Raw genomic sequence first — 19979 nt, forward strand, 5'->3', positions numbered from 1 at the left:
GTTTACAGACATGTCCTCCCTGGGCGAGGGGAAGGGGTGGGGCAGACGGCAAGTGCCAAGGTGGCACGAGGCTGGGCATGTGCCTGGTCATGGGTAGTGTCTTGAGGAGTGTCAGACACCTGGAGGTGTCACTCTGGGGACCCCCGCCCCCACGGGAGCATCTTGATCTCCTCAGAAGCTGACCTCTGACCTGGGGGCAGCCAGAATCCGGGTACCCCCCCCCCAGCCCCGCCCTGGGCTCAGAGTCCCCCATCAGTGAGTCTTGGCTCTGCTTATAGCATCTGACGCCAGAGGGGCTGAAAATAGCCCCTGAAAGAGGGGGAGGAGGGGGATATTTAAAGGGCCTGGGAGGAGGAGAGCCCAGAGGGAGTGAGCAGCCATCATGGCCACTTCAGAGCTGAGCTGCCAGCTGTCGGAGGAGAACTGTGAGCGCCGAGAGGCCTTCTGGGCGGAGTGGAAGGATCTGACGCTGTCCACAAGGCCTGAGGAGGGGTGAGTGCTGGCCAGTCAGGAGTGCCCCGTCCTCTCCCTCAGAGCACCCTTCCTGAGACTCAGGAGACCAGAGCACAAGGCCTGAGGGGTTCTGGGGGTGGGGCCCAGGAGGGTGCCTGCTGGGGAAAGTGGAGTCGCCCCTCCAGCAGCCCCAGGGAGCTCTGTCGCCCCGCCGGTGAGTGGCGGGCAGCAGCTCTCAGGGGCTGAGTGTCCCTCCGCTTCTCCTTCCCAGTTGCTCCCTGCATGAGGAGGATGCCCAGCGCCATGAGACCTACCACCGGCAGGGGCAGTGCCAGGCGCTGGTGCAGCGTTCCCCCTGGCTGGTGATGCGGATGGGCATCCTCGGCCGTGGGCTGCAGGAATACCAGCTGCCCTACCAGCGGGTGCTGCCTCTGCCCATCTTCACTCCCGCCAAGGTGGGCGCCACCAAGGAGGAGCGCGAGGAGACACCCATCCAGCTGCAGGAGCTGCTGGCACTGGAAACAGCCCTGGGAGGCCAGTGTGTGGACCGCCAGGACGTGGCCGAGATCACCAAGCAGCTGCCTCCCGTGGTGCCTGTCAGCAAGCCCGGCACCCTTCGTCGCTCCCTGTCTCGCTCCATGTCTCAGGAAGCACAGAGAGGCTGAGAGGGACTGTGACTTGGGCTCCACTGTGCCTGCCCTGGGCTGGGCCCTTCCTGGCTAGGACCATGGAGGGGAGCTGCTGGTCACGGATGCTTCGTAGTTTGCCCAGAGTTGGGGGCTAGGGGAGGAGGGAGCCAGAGGCCAGGATGCCTGGATCTCCTGAGTTCCCGGAGGGAGGGGAGCGGACGATGGGCACAAAAGGTGAAGAGCTGGGGGCCAGCACAGCCAAGTACCCCCAGCCCTAGGAGGAAGGGCTGAAGAAGCTGATGAGGGCAAGAGGTTCCTGAGAGGAGTAACCCCAGTCCAGATTTCAGCTTCAGAAAAGGATGAAGAAAAACTGTAAGAGGATCTGGAGTGCTCTGGGAAGGAGACTGGAGGGAGGGGGACGTGAAGAGGGCAGAGGCAGGGTGGAGCCCCCAGCACCCTCTGTTAGTGCTGCAATAAATGCTCAATCACGTGCCAGAGTTTCGTCTCTTTCCTTGTGGTTGAGGGGCCCACCCATTGGTGTCCCCCCCAGTGCTCACTTCTGGGAACAGGCCCTGCATCTCAGCTAAATATGGCAGAATTAGTGGGTCACCCCATGCTTGAGGGGAGGGGCTGTAGGGACAGAGCTGTAAACAGGGTGGCTATCTGCCTAGTCCCCCTGACTGCCGTGAGCCCTGGCCTCTGCCTCTAGTCCTCTGGCACTGTGCAGTGCCCAGGAGGCCAGTTGGCATCCAGAGTTTATTGAAATGATCTCATGGAGAATAAGGAGGGGGCTGGCACCAGGACTGTCAGCTGTGCCAGGGTGTGGATGGGGTCAGTGACCCCAGGTCTCTTGGTTCTGAATCCAGACAGAATCAATCCTTGGCTGGGGTCAGGTGTTCCACCCTCCGTGGCCTGGGAGCCCAAGGTGGGTTGTTGGGGGTAGGGTGAGTGTGTAGAGGGTCAGGTTCCTGTCTGTGACCTCTGCAGCTGTTGCAGTAACTCATGCCCCAACCTGGCTGCCCGGCCTAACTAGAAGACAGTTTCTCTTGGACAAGGTGTGGGGGGCGGGTGGCACGGAGGAGGCCTGGGCCCCATCTTGGCAGGGACTGGTAGCCCACCCAGGGTGGAGAGGCACTAGACTTGGTCAGAGGGGGGTCCCACTCCAGGAAGACCATGGAGATGGCCTCTGCAGAATCTACTTCCTATTTGGGGGGATAGGAGGGGAGAACCTGGCATCTTGACAGTCTGATACCTGGAGTGCCAAGCAGTCTGCAGGCCTGGCCTGGTCCTGCTCCCTCAGAGGGGGCTGGAGTTTGGGCTGTGAGATGAGAGGGGTCAGACTCCAGACCAGGCGACACACCTAATCCCTTGGCGTCCGAGGCTGGGCTCGTGTCCCCTGGGAGCCTTGGCAGCCTGGAGAATGCACCCTGCGCCCTTCCGTCCTCACCTGGGCCCCTCGCCCTGTGTCGGGAACATCCTGAGCCTTCCGCGAGATACGAGGCTGGAAGCCCGCAGGGCCTGCAGGGGAGGCCGGGCTGTTCCCTCCGCTGCGTGCAGTAGCCCCACTCCCCTATCATCACTGCCATCTGACAGGCGGGGTTGGAGTTCTACTGTGCAGCTCCAGGGCTACCGAGACCATGGGGGAGGCCAGAACGGACTGTCCTTTCTGGAGTCAGGGTGGGGAACAGGGCGGGGGTGGGATGGGAATGCTAGAGAATGCTGGGACGGAAGAGAGGCCTGGAGGAGGGGAGCTGGGGGAGCCTTACTAAGAAAGGGGGTGGATGTTGGACAGGGTGTCCCAGAGATGGGGAGCCTGGCGGGGGACTGGGCCCTTGGTGGAGAGCGCTGGGAGCTGGGAACTGGGGAGAGGGCTAATTTGAACCCTGGCAAAAGAGAAGGGGAGGGATGCCAGGCAAAAGGGGTGAATGCGGGACTGGAGAAGAGCGACATGGAGGTCCTGGGACTGGCGGCTGCAGGGGTCTATGGAGTCTGGGGGTAGGAAGCCTAAGGGGTAGGGCGCTGGAGCTGGTCTTGGAAGGGAGGGGAGGCAAAGAGTGGAGGGCAGCCGGGAGCAATGGTGGAGCAGGGGCGGGGACGGATGCTCCCCTCCATCCCACCCCCGTGCGTCTGCTTCTGGGACATTAAAGGAGATGGATGGGATAGGGAAGACGCAGCGCGTGGCCCCAGGCAGCTCATCGCTCAGCCGCCGCCCCCGCACCGGAGGGGCCAGGGCGGGCGGGCGGGGGTCGGGCCGCAGATAAAGGCGAGCGGGGCACAAGGGCGGCCACCGCAGCAGCATGAGCGGGACAGACCGGAGTCAGGCGGCGGGCGCGGTGCCCGACTCAGACCCGGGCCTGGCGGCGGTCGCCTCGGCCTACCAGCGCTTTGAGCCCCGCGCTTACCTCCGCAACAACTACGCGCCCCCGAGGGGGGACCTGAGCTGCCCCGACGGCGTCGGGCCTTGGAAGCTGCGCTGCTTGGCTCAGACCTTCGCCACCGGTGAGCGCGGGGGAAACGAGACAAAAAGTCATCAGGGAACCAGAGGGGCAGCACGCGAGAGCCCAAGGTCAAATTAAGAGGTGAAATAGAAGAGGAAGAGGAGCAGGAACCCTCACGTGAGAGGAGGGAGATGAGGAGAGGGGTTCGGAGCTGAGAACACAGAACTGAGAGGAGAGGTGGGGAAGGCGAACGCTGGGGGCAGGCAGAGGAGAGGCGGGAGGAGAGGCGCTGCCAGGCATCTGAGTTTCCCCCAACTTAATCCTCACTGGTAGGCATAGTTTATGGTTGCGGAACCTGAGTCTCAGAAAGGTTAAGTTCATTTCCCAAGGTAAGTCAGCCGTCCCTAGAGCCAGGACTCAGCCCCTGGTCCGTCTAACTCCAGAGCTAACTCTTTTTCCACATAGAGACTCACTTAACACCAGAAGGCAACGGCACCCCACTCCAGTACTGTTGCCTGGAAAATCCCATGGGCGGAGGAGCCTGGTGGGCTGCAGTTCATGGGGTTGCTAAGAGTTGGACACGACTGAGCAACTTCCCTTTCACTTTTCACTTTCATGCTTTGGAGAAGGAAATGGCAACCCACTCAGTGTTCTTGCCTGGAGAATCCCAGGGAAAAGGGAGCCTGGTGGGCTGCCGTCTATGGGGTTGCACAGAGTCGGACACGACTGAAGCAACTTAGCAGCAGCAGCACCACCAGGAGAAGGAACAGAGAGAAGCGGGGAAGAAGCAGGAAAGGGAGGCAGTGACTGAGGCTGGGGGCTGCAGGCCTAGCACCAGGGCCCGCTTCCTCTGCCCACCCAGGTGAGGTGTCTGGCTGCACCCTCATTGACATCGGTTCAGGCCCCACTATATACCAGCTGCTCAGCGCCTGTGCCCACTTTGAGGACATCACCATGACAGATTTCCTGGAGGTGAACCGCCAGGAGCTGAGGCTCTGGCTGCGAGAAGAGCCTGGGGCTTTCGACTGGAGCGTGTACAGCCAGCATGTCTGTCTCATCGAGGGCAAGGGGTAAGGGCTGAGGGGTGAGGGTTGGGTAGGGGGTTTCCCGGGAGTGGCTGGTGGGAGCCAACAGAGAACTGAGTGGGGGGGGCCGGAACCCTGGTCCTGATCCTGCCTTCTGCCCCCAAACAGGGAATCCTGGCAGGAGAAGGAGCGCCAGCTGCGAGCCAGGGTAAAGAGGATCCTGCCCATCGATGTGCACCAGCCCCAGCCCCTGGGCGCTGGAGGCCTGGCACCCCTGCCTGCCGACGCCCTGGTCTCTGCGTTCTGCCTGGAGGCTGTGAGTCCAGACCTGGCCAGCTTCCAGCGGGCCCTGGATCACATCACCACACTGCTGAGGCCTGGGGGGCACCTCCTCCTCATCGGGGCCCTGGAGGAGTCATGGTACCTGGCTGGGAAGGCCACGCTGGCAGTGGTGCCTGTGCGCGAGGAGGAGGTGAGGGAGGCCCTGGTGCGGAGCGGCTATGAGCTGCGGGATCTGCGCACCTACACCATGCCTGCCCACCTTCGGACGGGTGTAGACGATGTCAAGGGCATCTTCTTCACCTGGGCCCAGAAGAAGGTGGGGGTGTGAGGCCCCTGTGCACGCAGGGCCAATGGCCCTCACCTGCCTAGATTCCCTGTTGTCTGAGGTGGCCTCTAATAAAGAAATAAGTCCCTGTCAGTTGGTGTAAGTGCCGTCTGTGGCTCTCCAGGGAAGGGTTCTGACTTGTGTTGTGGGGGTATGGGAGGCATCGGCCCTGGCCTTTCCCTCCCCGGAAGCTTCCAGAAAGGTTAGTTTCTGTACACTCATTCTTTCCAAACTAAGGAAGGCTGGGGTCACAGGGAGCTCCTTCAGCATCCGCCGTGTGCCCCGCACCTGCTAGTTCCCTTCCATCCTCACACTCAGCAGTACGCTACTTGCAGGTGAAGCTCAGAAAAGTTAAGAACCAATAAACAGTAGTGGAGCTTAGTGGAACCCAGAAGGCAGATGTAAATGGCACTTGTGGCCAGTGGAGCTTCCATCCAGTCCCAAAGACACAGCGATGGCAGGGGAGAAAAACAGGCACCAGCTCCCTCCTCCAGCCCCCAGGATAAGTGGGACAGGAGCTCCATCCATATCTGCTGTTGCCCTGGATCTAGTTCCTGCCATCCCCACGCCCATGTTCCTAGCTGGAGACCCCTCTGCCCCTCTGCTGCCTCCAGCCAGCCCTGTCTTCTTCCCTCCAGCCCATCCTACTCACACAAATGAGATCGAAAAGAGTAGGTGAGGCTGAGAATTGGTTTATTAAGAATGTCCCTTGCCACCTTCCTCACCTTAAAATAGTTCTTAGTATCAAAAGAAGTTAACACAGGCCGCCCAAGTCCCTGAGGTTGGAGTCCTAGCTCAGCGCCCTTACTCCCAGGGAGGGGAAGAGGAGCAGACTCCCTGCTCCAATCAGAGACGGCCGTGGGATGGAAAGTTTCTGGAGCTCCATGTTCTATCCGTGTGGAGCAGGAATGTGCTATGGCTGCTGGCAACTGGCAGGGGTCACCTTTGCCACAGCGTAGGCACAGCACTGCCCCTGCCTGCTTCTGGGAAGATCAGAGAGTAGACCCAGCCGAGGTCTTCACCCCTCTGCCCCCAGATTGCTCCTACCCACCCCCTGCCCTGGGTCAGGAACCGGCAAAGGGGCCTAGCAGGCAGAGCACTGGAGTAGGGGATGGCGAACCATGTCTGGGCAAGGAGGATCCCCATTTTCCTTCCTCCCTCTGCCTCCCAAGGGGCTGATTCTGGGGGTGATCTTGAGTTGTGTGGGAGCCCTATGAGGTTTGTAAAGAGAGGGGAGTGCAAAAGAAAGGAACACACACACACGTGCAACCTGGACACCCTTACCCCTGCCAGATCTGAGGACAGCCTGGCTCTCTGCCTGGCCTGGGCTGTGTGCAGAGCTGGTGTTCAGTCAGTGGTTGGCCACATGACTTGATCCTGCCCACCCCCCACTCACACTCCCTTGCACTCACGTTCAGTCTCTGCACATTCCCCTAACCCACACTAACCCGCCTGTCCCCCAACACACACACTTCAAGACCACTCACACACATCCGCACTGCAGCAAGGCCAATGCTCACCACCCCACCCGCATCCCACACACCCCAGATCTGTGCCCACCACCCCATCAACCTACACACTTGTTCTCCCTCACACACTCATGTGTGGGCTCCCAACCAGAAGAGCAGCTCAGGGGCCAGAGAGATTCCTGTCCTACGGTCTCTGGGGTCCTGGCTCCAAAGAGGGAGTGCGGTGAGGCCTCCCGGGGGTCTGACTGGAGTAAGTCTGAGTGAGACTGCTCCCCAGTCCCAACAGCTTACTGCCTCTAGATCCCATGAGAAGATCTGCTGGGAAACTTGGGCAGCTGAAGAGCAAGCATCTAGTGCCACCTAGCGGTGCCCTGAGGAGGGCACAGGGGTAACAGAAGGGACCTCACTATATCCCCAAAGGCCGTGGTACCTGGTCTCCCCGCTAGACAGAGGGTTCTGGGAACCACCCCGGCAGTGAGGAGATGTGAGGAGGAGGCTGACAGGGAGGGAGAGACAGCCTCCTCTCGGTGGAGCTAAGAACACAGTTCCAGTCCAGTTCAGCTCCAGGGACCAGAGGGGTTGCCCATTTTCTAGCCCAGGTCTGCTGGGAGGCCAAGGCCTGTGGGGGTCATGTGGGGGTGAGCAAGGGGTGGGCAGGTTACATGATTCTGGGCCCACACCCTTCATGTCCAAGTTCAAGATGCTGAAAGGAAAACAAATCATCTCAAGGACTTCGGGGAAGAAGGGGAGCCAGCAGGGATGGACAGGATTCTCAAGAGGGCAGATCTGCTTCCAGGGCCTTCAGTCCAGCTTGACCTTGGCCTCTGACTCCTTCAGCAGGTAGAGGCTGTCATCTTCCAGGAAGCTGTGGGTGGAGGGGGGAGCCCACTGAGGCAAGGCACAGCTCTGAGAGCGTCCCCTGGGGGCGGGGGCGGGTGGTGCAGGCAAGCTGGCTGGGTGGGTGGGAGGCAGAGGCACAGAGGAGGTGAGTGCTGGGCAGGGAGAGGCACCCACCTGAAGAAAAGGACGTGAACCGGGATGGTGCTGATGTGCCAGATGGCGTGGGCATCCAGGACCCAGAAGAGAGGCGGGAAGTCCAGCAGCTCGAGCAGGGACAGCCCCTGCAGCAGCAGGACCACCGCCACGCACTTGTGCACATGCGGCAGCCGCTGGTTCCGCAGGCACCAGGCCAGCCACCACGCCGCGTTCAGCAGGCCTGGGCACGGGCGGCGGTGGGGAGAGGCTCACTCCCTGGCCTCCTCCTCTCCTCCCCAAGTCTCCCCTCTGTGACCCCAGGGCCACCCTCAGGAGCCTCCCCCCGAACCGCCCCTCTCTCCCACCCCCAAATTCTTCCCTCTTCCTTCACCCTAAGGGTCTCTCTAGAACCTCCTTCTCTGGTGGGCACCAATGCCCACCTCCACCCCGAGGCAGCAGTTCCGCAGACGGCCCCGCCCTCCCAGAGAGCCCATCCCGCCTCACCGATTGCCACGTTAGCCGCCATGTTGTAGCCGTAGTCGAAGCGGATGAGACTCAGGTAGGAGACGTGCGCCGTCAGCATGAGCAGCAGGAGGGCCCGGAAGGCACTGGCCACGGCCGGGCGCTGCAGCCCCACGGTCCTGCCCCGCCACCCAGAGCTGCTCAGACTGAGTGGCCTGTCCCCACGGCAGCATGCCCTGAAGCACCCCCTCACCCCAGCAGCCATGCAGGGGAGCCAGGCCAGCAGGGCAGGCTTCCAATCCCCGAGGGGCAGCCTGTGACCTTGTGCTATATAGCTCCTTGGAAAGAGCCAGGGCCCCCATCCCATCACGGAGTCCCCTCCAGATCCATCTGGATGCTATGTGCATGCGTGGTGAAAGCCCTGGAACAGCAACCCCAGCAGGCCGGGAGATTGGTGACCACTTTCCGCCCCCGGGGCCTGATTTTACCCCCAGAGCAGCCAGAATGGGCTCACCTGACACAGCACAGATAGATGGAGTGCAGGATGACAGTGGAGGCACAGAAGTAGTCCATTTTCTGCGGGCAAGGAGAGCTGGATGAGGGGCCAGTGTGAGGGCAGTAGGCCGTGGACAAGGCTTCATGGAAGGCAGGGCCCAGAGAAGACCCACCAGGGATGGGGGTGGCGGAGAGCCAGCCAGAGTCGACTGTGGGAGTCCCAGGTCTACGGCCAGTGGGGACGTCTCATGTTCCTTTCCTCTATCGCTGTTTTATGTCTGAATTCAATAGACTGACCCTTGTATTCACATTATACAATTGAAAAAAAAAATGTACTCAGCAGCAAGGGTTTAGAGGTGTGCTGGCCAAGACTCCAGAATGGAACAGCGTGCGCGGACTTCAGAGTGCAGTCTGGGTTCAACAGCTGTGGGCTTGAGTCTGGATTGCCCCCCTTCACTGGCTGAGGGATCCTGGGCAAGTGATCTCACCTGTCAGGCTCAGCTGCCGCATCAGTTAAGAAGAGCTAGTGATCACACCTGCCTCACAAGGGTCAAGCGAGGCTCAAGTGCACTAACAGGCTGAAAAGGCTCTGCACAAAGCAAGTGTCCTGTGAACCCAGTCAGGAGGAGAACTAAGAGCCAGGGCTGCCCCACCGCTGTCCCTGGTCCTCCGGGACTGTCCCCAGCAGAAGATGGAGTGGGAGGGCGCTCACCTCTGTGAGGTCGGTGTCCCTGGTGTGGAAGACTGTGGACCAGAACCAAGCATTGAGGGAGACCTGAGGAGAGAGGCAGCCAGTGAGCATGGCGCCCAGAGGCGGGGAAGACCCCCCAGAGGGTCTACCTCCATCTCACTTTGGGGAAGGGGAGCTGAGAAACAACATGCTTCCCTGGGTCCTGAACAAACCCATGCCCCTCCACCCCACCCAGTCTGGGTCCCTCAGACTCAATCTTCCCACCCCTGAACTCCCCCAAGGCTGCGACGCTGCAGCCTCCACAGGTTCCGGCCTGGCCTGGGAACCAGTTCCGGCAGTCAAGTTCCCTGGTTACTCAATGGCTAAGACAACAGCCCCCAGGGAACCTCACCTCCTGCCCCAACTGGCAGGTGATGACAGCCCCACCCGGGCCAGGGGAGCCAGTGACCTCAGCCTCTGGGGGCGGGAATGAAGTGGGTGGGGTGGAGGGGCTTGAGCCAGCTTGGGGTGTGTCTGGAGCAAGCAAGCAAGGGAGGGAGATCAAGCAGATCCCACTGGGCCCAAGTCTCTGAGGAGGAAGCCCAGCCTTCCCCTGGCTGGGCCGGCCCAACCCGCCAGGCCAGTGGCTGCTGCTTGGATCTGGGAGGAGCGGAGGAGCAGGGCTGGAGGGGCTGTGGTGGGCAAGGGCCCAAGGGACTGCTGGAGGCCTTTCTCCTGGAAATTAACTGCAAGGAGAGAGTACAAATCATCTGGCAAATAAGCCCTCACTCTCGTGGAGTTGGTGGTGGCAATTTTTTTCAGGGACTGCTGAAACCCAACTTACTGAAAGAAGGGTGGGCTGGGGTGGAGACACACAACACTGGGCTGGGTGAGAGGGCTGGGAAAACAGTCAAAGGAAGAGACGGCCAAGGTCTGGCCTGGAAGGCCCTAGGGGTGGGGAGGGATGCGCTAGGGTGGTACAGTCCTGCCAGAGAAGGGTAAAGGCCAGGAGCTGCTCACTTGGGTCCAGTGTACCAGGAAAACAAAGGGAGCAGGGTAAAAAACCCACTCTCCTCCTGGTATGCAGCAGGAAGGTAGGTGGTAGGATGAGTTCCCTAACACAGGCTTGAGGGGGCTTGTGAAGAAATGGGGAGAGCAATGGGGTGGAGGCCTAAGCTCTACTGCAAAGCTGCTCAAGCCTGGAAGTCTCTGGAGGCTCAGGGGGCCTGGTGAAGCCTTCTGGCCTGGGTTCAGGGCTGACTCTTGCAGCTTCTGCTCCTCATGACCTGGGCACAGGCCCTGCCCTTCTGGGCCCAAGCTCCCCCGTGGGACAAATCAGGGGGCGCCCAAAGTGATCCTCTGTTCCCTTTCCAACCCTGATGTCAGGTGATTAATCCAGGTCTTTTGAGGACAGCCATCCTGTCCCATCCCTGGAGACTGGACCCCTTCCCCAGAGACGGTAATGGGCGCTGGTCTGGAGGCTGGAAAATGGAACAGGATGAAGTCCTTCCTCAGACTCTGCTTCTGCGAAGTCTGTGATGCTTGGGTCAGAGTAGGGAGAGAAGCAGGCTCAGTGCTGGAGACGGGGCCCAGGTGATCACGTGGGCCAGGTCTCCTGGGCAGTCCAGGCTCAGGGACATCCTTGGGGAGGGAAGTGGCCCTGAAAGCCAACGTGACAGGGAGGCAGAGGGGAAGGCAGCAGGCAATGGCAGCCAGCCAGGTCTCCTTGTCACCCGTGGCAGGAAGGGGGAGGTAACAGGCAGACTAAGTGGCCTGGAGGGTTGTGGGGGAACGCACAGGGCTAGGGCTTCGCTCTATGGGACAGGGATTGGGGTTGTTTTCGCTCTATGGGACAGGGATTGGGGTTGTTTGGTCCCCTGTCCAACTGCCTCCCCGGGGTGCCTTCCACTTACAGAGACCCACCTGAAGCCTGGACTCTGCACCCTGAAAAGTCCCCTTTCCCCTGGGGAGTATCTCATTATGGGGGGCTCCTCTTCTGACCCTCTCCTCAGACTGGGGAGATAGTGTCATTAAGAGTGCAGGCCCTAGGGCCAGACTGCCAGGGTTCAAATCCTGCCTCTGCATTTCCTGTGTGTCCTTGGGCAAGTTATTTAGCCTTGTTGGGCCTCAGTTTTCTCATCTGTAAAATGGGAATAGTCATAGTAATGATAAGGATTTAACCAACAAAACAAGTACAGTGTACAGCACAGTGCTCAGGACAGGGTTAAACATTAGGACTTATTTCTCCCTACCTTGCTGACCAGCGTAGGATTCTCACACCCCTTCACAGAACCAAGGCCAAAGAGCCCAAGTCTGTCTCCCACTCTCCTTGGTGGCCAGGGAAGTCTAGTCTGAGAAAGGGTGGTCTCTCCAAATCTGCCTTGGCCCAGCCACAGTTCCAGGCTGGGGGCAGGATGTCTGGAGCCTCCATCATGAGATGGACTCTGGGTTCAAATTCTGTCTCAGCCCCTAAACAGCTGTGTGATCTTGAGCAAATAATAGCTTCTCTGAGCCTTAGTTGCCTCACGTACAAAACAGGGTTCAGAATAGCACCTGCTGCGTAAGAGGGTCCTGAGGATGATGTCTGCAAGATACCAGGCACAACAAAACCATTCAGTACGTGGTGGCTATTCCTGGGCCTGGCACACAATAGGTAGCCCAGAAGTATCTGTTTCCTTCATCATGTCCAGGGACTGACCACCACCACTGCCCTTCCTCAAAGGTCACAATGTTCCAGGGAAAACCACGGAGCCCCAGGGTCTCTTGGTCCCAGTACACAGACGCCGCAGCTGTAGGAAGAGCCCCCTCTGAGCCCCTTTCTCCCTGCTCCTGAGCGACCCTCCCAGGATGCACTGAAAAGAGACTACTTCTCTTCACTCAGAGTTTGTCATTAAGGCTCAAGTTTAGGAACAGAAGGATGTGAAGGATGGGAGGGCCCAAGTGTATGGCTGCTCCCAGGCTCCTCGGCCAAGCCTGAGTAGAATGGGGGAGCCAGGGGTGGGGGGTGGTAACTGGCCAATCAGGCAGGCCAGGAAGGCCATGGGCGCCAAGAACTTTGCATAAACACTGAGGAAAGGGGGAGGCCAGGGGCAGGGTGCCCAGGAGGGCGGAACTGGAGGGGACACGACAGGCTGGGTGGAGAGCAGGAGGCTGCTTCAGTCTGTTGGAAAATAAGAAAATTGAGACAAAAATATCACAGCCGTGAAACTGGTTGGATGCCAAGTGAGCCAGATCTGTCAAGAATTCGACCCCAGTGCTAAGCCCCAGTGCTCGGGGCTGTCATTGACACCACCGCGGTGGGGACAAGTGGGTCTTTAAATAGCTCGCTGTCTCAGAAGTGGGGGAGGCAGAATGTTAAATATGATGCCTGCTGCCATCCTGCCCCCCTCTCCCAGAGGCCTCAGGCAGGGCAAGCCAGCCCCAGTTCACTCCTGAGAGAGAAGTGGGCAAGAAGTGGATGGAGACGGGAGGAGGGGGACTTTTTCCACCATCAAAAAAGATTCCTTGATTTCCTGCCATTGCCTGTTGCACTGGCGCTTGTCTGAGCATAGGGACATCCCCAGAAGTCTAGCCATCATTCTGCTGTCTCTTCTCCCAGTTTCCTCAGCAGAGGTGGGGTACAGTTAGTCCCCACCACCGTAAATCACCCTGAAGAGACAGTCTGGCCTTTCCTGGCACCCCATCCTCACGCTACCCCAAGGACCTTTCCTTGTTGGATGAAGGGACAGAGAACTGGTTTAGCCTCGTAGCTTTGGCAGCGAGCAGGGGCCCCCAGTTCCATGAAGTCAAAGGTCTGTGGTGGGCTCCTCCAAAGCCTGGCTGCTGCCCAGCCCAAGTCCAGGTCTAAATGTCAAGGCAAGGGTTGACTTCTTACGCCAAAGCTTCGTCAGCACTGCTAAGTGCTGGAGAAAAAGCTGCAGAGACCCCTCCCCATCCCCAAGACCTCACCTGGAGCAGGTAGGGGGGCCTTCCCACCCCAACTCACTAAAAATCAGGAGCCCCAGTCGCTCCAGAAAACCCAGCCTACAACAAAGTCCACAGTCACAACCTCCATACAGCTTGGGATTTTTCCCTCTTGCAAATGCACGCAGGACTAAAGATTGAGGGTAAAATCCACACTGGATCATCAAAGAGAGTGTGGGCACTGAGACTCTGTCCCTCGAGCGCCTCTTGGTGGCACGGAGAGGGGGCCGCATGTCCTCAGGGTGTCCTAAGACACAGGCTGTAGGTATCTGTCCTCTCCCAACCTGGTATCACCTGTCATGCTGGACTGCAGGACACACCTGGGAGGTATGATCCTCACCAAGACGGAAGGTGAGTGGCAGGTGCCAGTGAGACGAAAGGTCCCAGAATCAGGCGGAATCAAAGTGAGAGCTGTGAAGTGACCACCGGCCTCTGGCACATGTTATGAAGATGAAGGCAGGAACTCTGAGGTCCCCTCAGACCAGCGTGTCTACCCAAGGAGGCTCTGAGTTTGGTTCCGACAGTTCAGGCAGCACTGTCCTGTGATAACAGGGGCAGGGATGAGGGGGCAGTAAGGGCAGGCATCTGTGTCCCTGGAAGACGCCAAGGGAAAGGGGACAAGTGAACTCTCCTCAGTTTCCCTACCTTTCTTGCTTGCATTCAGTTCAGTTCACTTGCTCAGTCGTGTCCAACTCTGCGACCCCATGAACCGCAGCACGCCAGGCCTCCCTGTCCATCACCAACTCCCGGAGTCCACCCAAACCCATGTCCATCGAGTCAGTGACGCCATCCAACCCTCTCATCCTCATCCTCTGTCGTCCCCTTCTCCTCCTGCCCCCAATCCCTCCCAGCATCAGAGTCTTTTCAAATGAGTCAGCTCTTCCCATCAAGTGGCCAAAATATTGGTGTTTCAGCTTCAACATCAGTCCTTCCAATGAACACCCAGGACTGATCCCTTTTAGGAGGGACTGGTTGGATCTCCTTGCAGTCCTTGCAGACTCTCAAGAGTCTTCTCCAACACCACAGTTCAAAAGCATCAATTCTTCAGCGCTCAGGTTTCTTCACAGTCCAACTCTCACATCCATACATGACCACTGGAAAAACTCTAGCCTTGACTAGACAGACCTTTGTTGGCAAAGTAATGTCTCTGCTTTTTAATATGCTGTCTGGGTTGGTCATAACTTTCCTTCCAAGGAGTCACCGTCTAGCCAGAACCAAATTCGCTTCTCTGCGTGAGGCCAAAAACAGGGAGTGGTGGCTCTGTCCCACTCGGTGACAGGCTGGGATGATGCCAGGCCCCAGTCTACACAAGAATTCTGGCCCCTCAGTCTGGCACTCAGAGCCCTCTCTGCTCCCTCTTAACTCCCTCGTCTGCCCTTCAGCCAGCCACAGCGGTCAGGCTGACCTTCCCAAGGATGCTGGTCCGGGCCCCACACTGACCAGCTTCTGCACCTTCACTCCTGCTGGGCCCCCAGCTCAGGAGGTGGGAATCCAACATCCTCTCCCCTCTGGGCACATGTCTAAGCCTGACCAGGCCTACAGATCCTGTAGAAGGAGATGCAGGCTCCCCTCCTCCCTGCGCTTCCCTGAGAGACTCTTCCACCCAGACCATGTGGTCTCCACCTCATAGATCGCTCGCGTGCTCCCTGAGCCCTCTTCGCCTCAGCCTCCACCCTGCCTCCCAGACTGGCCGGGCCTGCACCTCCCACTCAGCTCAGCTCCTTGGGATGGGGGCTTCACCCACCACAAGCACGGACCCCTGTCTCTACCCACAGCAGATACCCAGCAAACATGCAGCAGCACACGTGGAGACAGCCCAGAGGGGTAGGTGCTCAGGCCCAGACAGCCCTGGGGGCCAGCCTGTCTGCACTAGTTACCACCCTGTGAGCTGATAACTTTGGGTATGTTTCCCCGCTCTGAGCCTTCCACAGGGCTTGCAGTGGTATCATGAGGATTAAATGAGAAAATATACGTATAGAACTTAGGACCATGCCCATCTTGTGATCTGAGTTCTATAACTGATAAAGATTATGAATGGCAAGTATTAGGGAGGAGCACCATTTCCCAGAGGTTCCACAGCCTCCTTCTGGTCCTCCTTCTAGTCCCCATCTCTGAAGTCCAAGGTTTGGCCTAGACGTCCGGCCCCTGACACGATCAGCTTCCCCAAGGTCCGCAGAGACCTTCAGTCTCATCCTATTTGACTGAGGCAGAACTCAGGAGAATGGCCGACTCCTTCCTATCCCTGTCCCAGGGCTCCCCCGGCCACATGATGGCCTTGTGGTTTTCCACCTGCCCCTCTGGCCACTCCTTCTGTCTGCATTGCTGGCTCCTCCTCCCCTATTCAGCCGTTAAGTTTTGGGGTTTCTCAGGTCTCCATCCCAGATCCCTTCTCTTCTCACCAAGCTCCCCCCGGTGATGACATCCACACTTAGTTTCTATCACTGTCTTCTAAGCAGAAGCACAGGACTTGTCCTTGATTCCTCACTTCTCATCTTAGGTCGCCTCACAGCCAAGGTGGTGTAAGAGTGTAAGCTCTGGAGCCAGATGCCAGGCCAAACCCTGGCTCCTGGGGCAGGTAATTTAAACTTTCCAGTCCTTGGTTTCCTTGATGTAAACTGAGGACAATAATACTCCCTACCTCATAAGCTTTTTACAGGATTGACAAGGTTAATATTTATAAAATGCTTAGAATGATACCTGGCACAGACTAAGAGCTGTGTATGGGTTTGTTAAAGAAACACATGAAAAAATTTTAATGTTACCTCCAAAACATAGCTCAAACACACTTCTCTTTAATGCCCCTTCTTCCCCAGATCTGTGCCACTTCTCTAGCCTAGCTACTGTGCCCTACATGAAAATTACCAAATAGGCCCTGCATCCACTCCTGCCCCCTCCAACCTGGCCTCTACACAGAGGCCAGAACGGCAAATGTATTCACAAAGCTCCTTCTCTGCAGCCCTCATTGCTTCCTGAGGTTTTGGGAGTCAAGATCTAAAGTGTTACTATGAGGTTTTGAGAGTCAAGATCTAAAGTGTTACTATGCCTGCAGGCTCTCCACCTCTATCCATCTCCAGGCTCCAGCTGCTGCCCACCCGCTCGCCTGGCTCACACCCCATCCCAGCTTCCTGCCTGGTCGGCCTCCCGGCGTTCATGTCCTCAGATAACCTGCACTCTGTCCTGCCAGTGCATATTCACCCATCATTCTGATTTGACCTCACATACCCCTTCCTCACGGAAGCCTTCTTGGATTGCCCCGTGCTGGTCTAGACCCCATCACACCCCCCACAGCCCTGATCTAGCCTTCACTGGACTTGTTCATAGCTGACCTTTTACATTCAACCGTGTACTTATGTGACTGGTACCGGAGGGTGGCGACCCATGTGTTAATATATGCTTTTGGATCTCTCACACATAGTAGGCACTCAACACCTGAACAAATGGCTGCTTTGATGGAAGCAAGGTGAGTGAGTGGGGGCTGTTTCCCTAAGGTTTACCATGGTAGTTCTGATCCAGAGACATCCATTGCAACCTCTCATGCCCTCCCCAAGGTGATTGTGGTTCATATCTGTACCACAGTCCCTGTTGCTCATGCAGCTCCAGGCCCCAGATGCTGGCTCTTCTGACCAGCCACTCTGTGAAGCTCAGAGACATCTCTGGATACTCAGATGGAACATACTTCAGCTTCTCCAGGGATGGTCTAAGCTCTAGATGGAGTACTGTTGCTGCCACTGCCTCTAGGCCTCGCCTGGGGTTGACAGGGCTTTGAACCCTCCACAGGGGTCCTGGGAAAGACCTGTGGTCCCAGCATGCTCCTACCACCCATCTCCCTTCTGTGTCTGTTAACTGTCCTACTGGGTGTTTGAGCAGCTTCCTGCTTCAGGACGAGATCAAGGTCTCTTTCCTCTCTCCCTCCCCCTCAGACAGCCTGACCCAGGATCTTCTAGAAGGTGAAGGCCTGATTCAGCACCTTTCCTGCTCTCCCTAGGCTGGACCACCCCACAGCTGCAGGTTTAACCCTGGAAAGTTGAGGGGAAGCGAGGTGGGTGAGAATGGGGATCTAAGGCTTCCTCTTTCTCAGGTGAGGGTGTAGAACAGGAATCCTGCCAGGTTACCTACCCAAGCAAAGGCCACGCAGGTGGGGTACATAGGGGAGGAGGCTGGCACGGAGGTGCGGTAGCGACAAAGCATCACCAGGCTGGCTAGGCCATTGAGGAAAGAGGCCACAGCAGAAGCTGGCTCTTGGAAGCACAGGAACCGGGAGAAGGGCCACTGTAAAAGGAGCACATGGAGGGGGCCTGAGGGGCAGGCGATGCCCAGCTGGCCCCACCCACCTCTGCCTGACCTGCTGCATCCCCAGGTCCCCAGCCAGCTCCTCAGCTCTGGACCTTGGCCAAAGCCTCAGATGCAGTCCCTCTTCAGGTCAACGAGCTCCCCTGGCTCTCCAACGAGCTCCTCTCAGCTCTCCCTGGCTGAGAGTCATTCCTCTATCCTGGTCAGCATTCACAGCACCGGGAAGACCAGGCAGGCCAGTGCTGATGGCCTCAGCATAGTTGGTGGAAGCAGCACAGACCTGTCATCTAGAAGACACAAGAACTAATCCATCTTCTACCACTGACCACAGCCCTCTGAGCCTCACCTTACTCTGTGAGAAGCTGGGGAGAATAATTCTTACCAACTGCAATAGTCTAGAATAAGATCTTATTGGATCAAAGGGTATCAGCAAGCTGAGCCTCTGTGCCTCACTGGGCAATCTGAGGGGTATTTTTATTTTAAATCCAGACCCCTACTGAAGAAGCAACAGAGAGCATACCAAGAGGACACTCTGGGAATTTGTCCTTGTAGCAAGGTGGGCATCTCAACCACTCGAAGCAGCCCAGCACCACTCCCTGAGGAGACCCCAAAACCTCCCAGATCTTGTTACCTCAAATCCAGAGGCAGGACACATTGTTCCCATCTGATAACAGGAAAACCAGCATGTTTTGAGGATGGGAAACACACACTCATCACCCCACACTTTGGCTTGCTTCAACAGCGTGATCCAGCTAGAGGCATCTTACTCCCACCATATACTTAACCTGACCCTCCAGCTCACCTTGCCATGGAACTGAGGCACTTTGTGACCTTCCTGGAGGTAGAGGCCAACGGTGACCCACATACACTCATACTTACAGTCGTCCCGACAGGTCCAACCTGAAACAGATAAATATGGCCTGGTGGGTTCCCCAGCATGGGGAGGCACAGAGATAGCCCGAAAGAGGCTCAAACCCAAACACAAGCCAAGAGGGCCTGCAGGTTGGAGAAAACCAGAAGAAATCTGAAAATTCTAACTTTCTGCTTGGACGGATGAGTGATGGTGCAACATACACACAAGGGAAAGGTGCGTGCGTGTGTGTGTGTGTTAGAGTGTACAGTGAGCAGATAGAGATGTCTCTTCTTTCACTCAAGATGGAGATTTCGGCATCTGATGGACTCATCTGTGGACATGTGGGTTCACGTTTGCTCTTCCTGAATACAGGATTTGCTCTCACTCCCTAGGGAGAAACCCTTGTCATCTTAACCCCCGCCTATGAAAATGAAGTTCAGGTTCTTCACTCTGACTTTGGAGGCCCCACATTGCCTTTTAAACTTTATTTCCCATGACTCCTTTTCAGGCACCCTGCACCCTGAGTAAACCAAGCTGCAGGATGTGTCCATATCTACCCAGGGCCTCCATTCTCTGTTCTTTCTGTCTGGTTAACAAAGGACAGTAAAGAGAACAAACTTGTAGTCAGACCAGAACTGAAAACTCTACTAGTTATTGGCTGTGTGACTTTGAGCAGGACACCTAACCTCTCTGAGTCTCCTCATTTGTAAAAATCAGGTTAAGAGAATCAACCTCAAAGGGTTGTTGTGAAAAATAACTATTTTGACACCTGTCACACTCTAAGTGCCCACTATGGCCACAGGCCTAAATTTAATGCATCCATCGGGAAGACCTTCCTCTCAGGAATGTCCAAGATAATCAGTGTCCCCAGCTCTTCAAAGTCAGAAATGATTCCTTCCTCCCTACATGCTATCTAATCTAAGAATCCCTGGGGGCTCGAAATGCCGTCTCCTTGCATTATGAGCCCCCAATGGCAGGACCCTGGTCTGATTTCGGTGTCATTCCAGTACTTTGTACCCAGGCGGTAGTAAATGCCCATTTGACTGAATGAATAAAAAGTAAACGAAGCTCCTGGCTGACAGGCTGTCATCACTCTGGGGCTCCACTCACTCACACCCATAATGGACCCGAGGGAGGAACTAAGGTACATCATTACAGAGTGGCATTAGGGGGCGGGGCCAAGATCATTGGGCGGGGCCTACCGCGGGGTGTGGCTTACCTGCTAGACTCATGTAGATTGGCTGGCGGGAGCGGAAGTGCTTCAGTGCACCCCCCGAGCAGTTCCGCTCTTCGCACCGAAGCACGCAGTCGCGGTACACTGGCTCGCGGTCGCCCTGGGAGCCGCTTGCTAGCGCGGCTGCTCCAGCCAGCAGTACCAGCCGCGCAGTCCGCCCGGCCATCCTTCCACCCTGGCCCTCCGCCTGCGGAGGAGCTTAGGAGCTTTCACTTCCGGAGTAAGCGGAAGTGCCTTGTGTTCTTTCATCTGCTCTCCTCTGACGTCCACCCCAGTTTAAATACAAGTTCCCGGGTTTTTGCTTGCGCCTGCCCCGCCCCTCGCCTAGATGTTATCTGCATATAACAAGGCGACAGGGTTAGGGTAAGGGAGACACCGGATAGTTTAAGAAGCAAAATAAAGTGGTATTTTATCAA

General features: G+C 57.4%; 3 protein-coding genes across 6 annotated transcripts; 2 read left to right on the forward strand and 1 right to left on the reverse strand.

Annotated features, from left to right (window-relative positions):
* The first annotated feature begins 362 nt into the window (after positions 1 to 362).
* TCAP (titin-cap) lies at positions 363 to 1579 on the forward strand. Its single transcript, XM_004012846.4, has 2 exons — positions 363 to 492; positions 725 to 1579. The coding sequence occupies exons 1-2, from the start codon at positions 383 to 385 to the stop codon at positions 1116 to 1118; spliced, it is 504 nt and encodes a 167-aa protein (XP_004012895.3). The 5' UTR covers positions 363 to 382; the 3' UTR covers positions 1119 to 1579.
* On the forward strand, positions 1233 to 5245 carry PNMT (phenylethanolamine N-methyltransferase). Of its 2 annotated transcripts, none has more exons than XM_015098756.4 (3): positions 1233 to 3581; positions 4383 to 4590; positions 4714 to 5245. In XM_015098756.4, exons 1-3 carry the CDS (start codon positions 3380 to 3382, stop codon positions 5153 to 5155), a joined length of 852 nt encoding a protein of 283 aa, XP_014954242.2. In that variant the 5' UTR covers positions 1233 to 3379; the 3' UTR covers positions 5156 to 5245. The 2 variants fall into 2 exon arrangements, with proteins under 2 accessions (XP_014954242.2, XP_042111864.1); XM_042255930.2 differs by having other exon boundaries at positions 4422 to 4590.
* A 583-nt stretch (positions 5246 to 5828) lies between these two features.
* PGAP3 (post-GPI attachment to proteins phospholipase 3) lies at positions 5829 to 19774 on the reverse strand. 3 transcript variants are annotated; one of them, XM_042255929.1, is made up of 9 exons: positions 19549 to 19774; positions 18279 to 18376; positions 18108 to 18140; positions 17303 to 17455; positions 9266 to 9328; positions 8573 to 8634; positions 8101 to 8237; positions 7636 to 7837; positions 5829 to 7486 (listed from the first exon to the last, which is right to left on the reverse strand). In XM_042255929.1, exons 1-9 carry the CDS (start codon positions 19727 to 19729, stop codon positions 7423 to 7425), a joined length of 993 nt encoding a protein of 330 aa, XP_042111863.1. In that variant the 5' UTR covers positions 19730 to 19774; the 3' UTR covers positions 5829 to 7422. The 3 variants fall into 3 exon arrangements, with proteins under 3 accessions (XP_042111863.1, XP_027830408.1, XP_027830409.1); XM_027974607.2 differs by lacking the exon at positions 18108 to 18140; XM_027974608.2 differs by lacking the exons at positions 17303 to 17455; positions 18108 to 18140.
* Between the last annotated feature and the right edge of the window lie 205 nt (positions 19775 to 19979).

Source organism: Ovis aries, chromosome 11, assembly GCF_016772045.2.
Source record: "Ovis aries strain OAR_USU_Benz2616 breed Rambouillet chromosome 11, ARS-UI_Ramb_v3.0, whole genome shotgun sequence".
Lineage (NCBI taxonomy): Eukaryota > Metazoa > Chordata > Mammalia > Artiodactyla > Bovidae > Ovis > Ovis aries.

Excerpts from the sequence above, each read along its gene's own strand:
- TCAP (XM_004012846.4), top strand. The coding sequence starts at position 383 with ATGGCCACTTCAGAGCTGAGCTGCCAGCTGTCGGAGGAGAACTGTGAG. Across the intron at positions 493-724 it reads TCCACAAGGCCTGAGGAGGG|TTGCTCCCTGCATGAGGAGG; the intron begins GTGAGTGCTGGC and ends TCTCCTTCCCAG.
- PNMT (XM_015098756.4), top strand. The coding sequence starts at position 3,380 with ATGAGCGGGACAGACCGGAGTCAGGCGGCGGGCGCGGTGCCCGACTCA. Across the intron at positions 3,582-4,382 it reads GGCTCAGACCTTCGCCACCG|GTGAGGTGTCTGGCTGCACC; the intron begins GTGAGCGCGGGG and ends CTGCCCACCCAG. Across the intron at positions 4,591-4,713 it reads TGTCTCATCGAGGGCAAGGG|GGAATCCTGGCAGGAGAAGG; the intron begins GTAAGGGCTGAG and ends GCCCCCAAACAG.
- PGAP3 (XM_042255929.1), bottom strand. The coding sequence starts at position 19,729 with ATGGCCGGGCGGACTGCGCGGCTGGTACTGCTGGCTGGAGCAGCCGCG. Across the intron at positions 18,141-18,278 it reads TGCCTCAGTTCCATGGCAAG|ATGGGAACAATGTGTCCTGC; the intron begins GTGAGCTGGAGG and ends TCCTGTTATCAG. Across the intron at positions 9,329-17,302 it reads CCTGCGTGGCCTTTGCTTGG|GTCTCCCTCAATGCTTGGTT; the intron begins GTAGGTAACCTG and ends CTCTCTCCTCAG.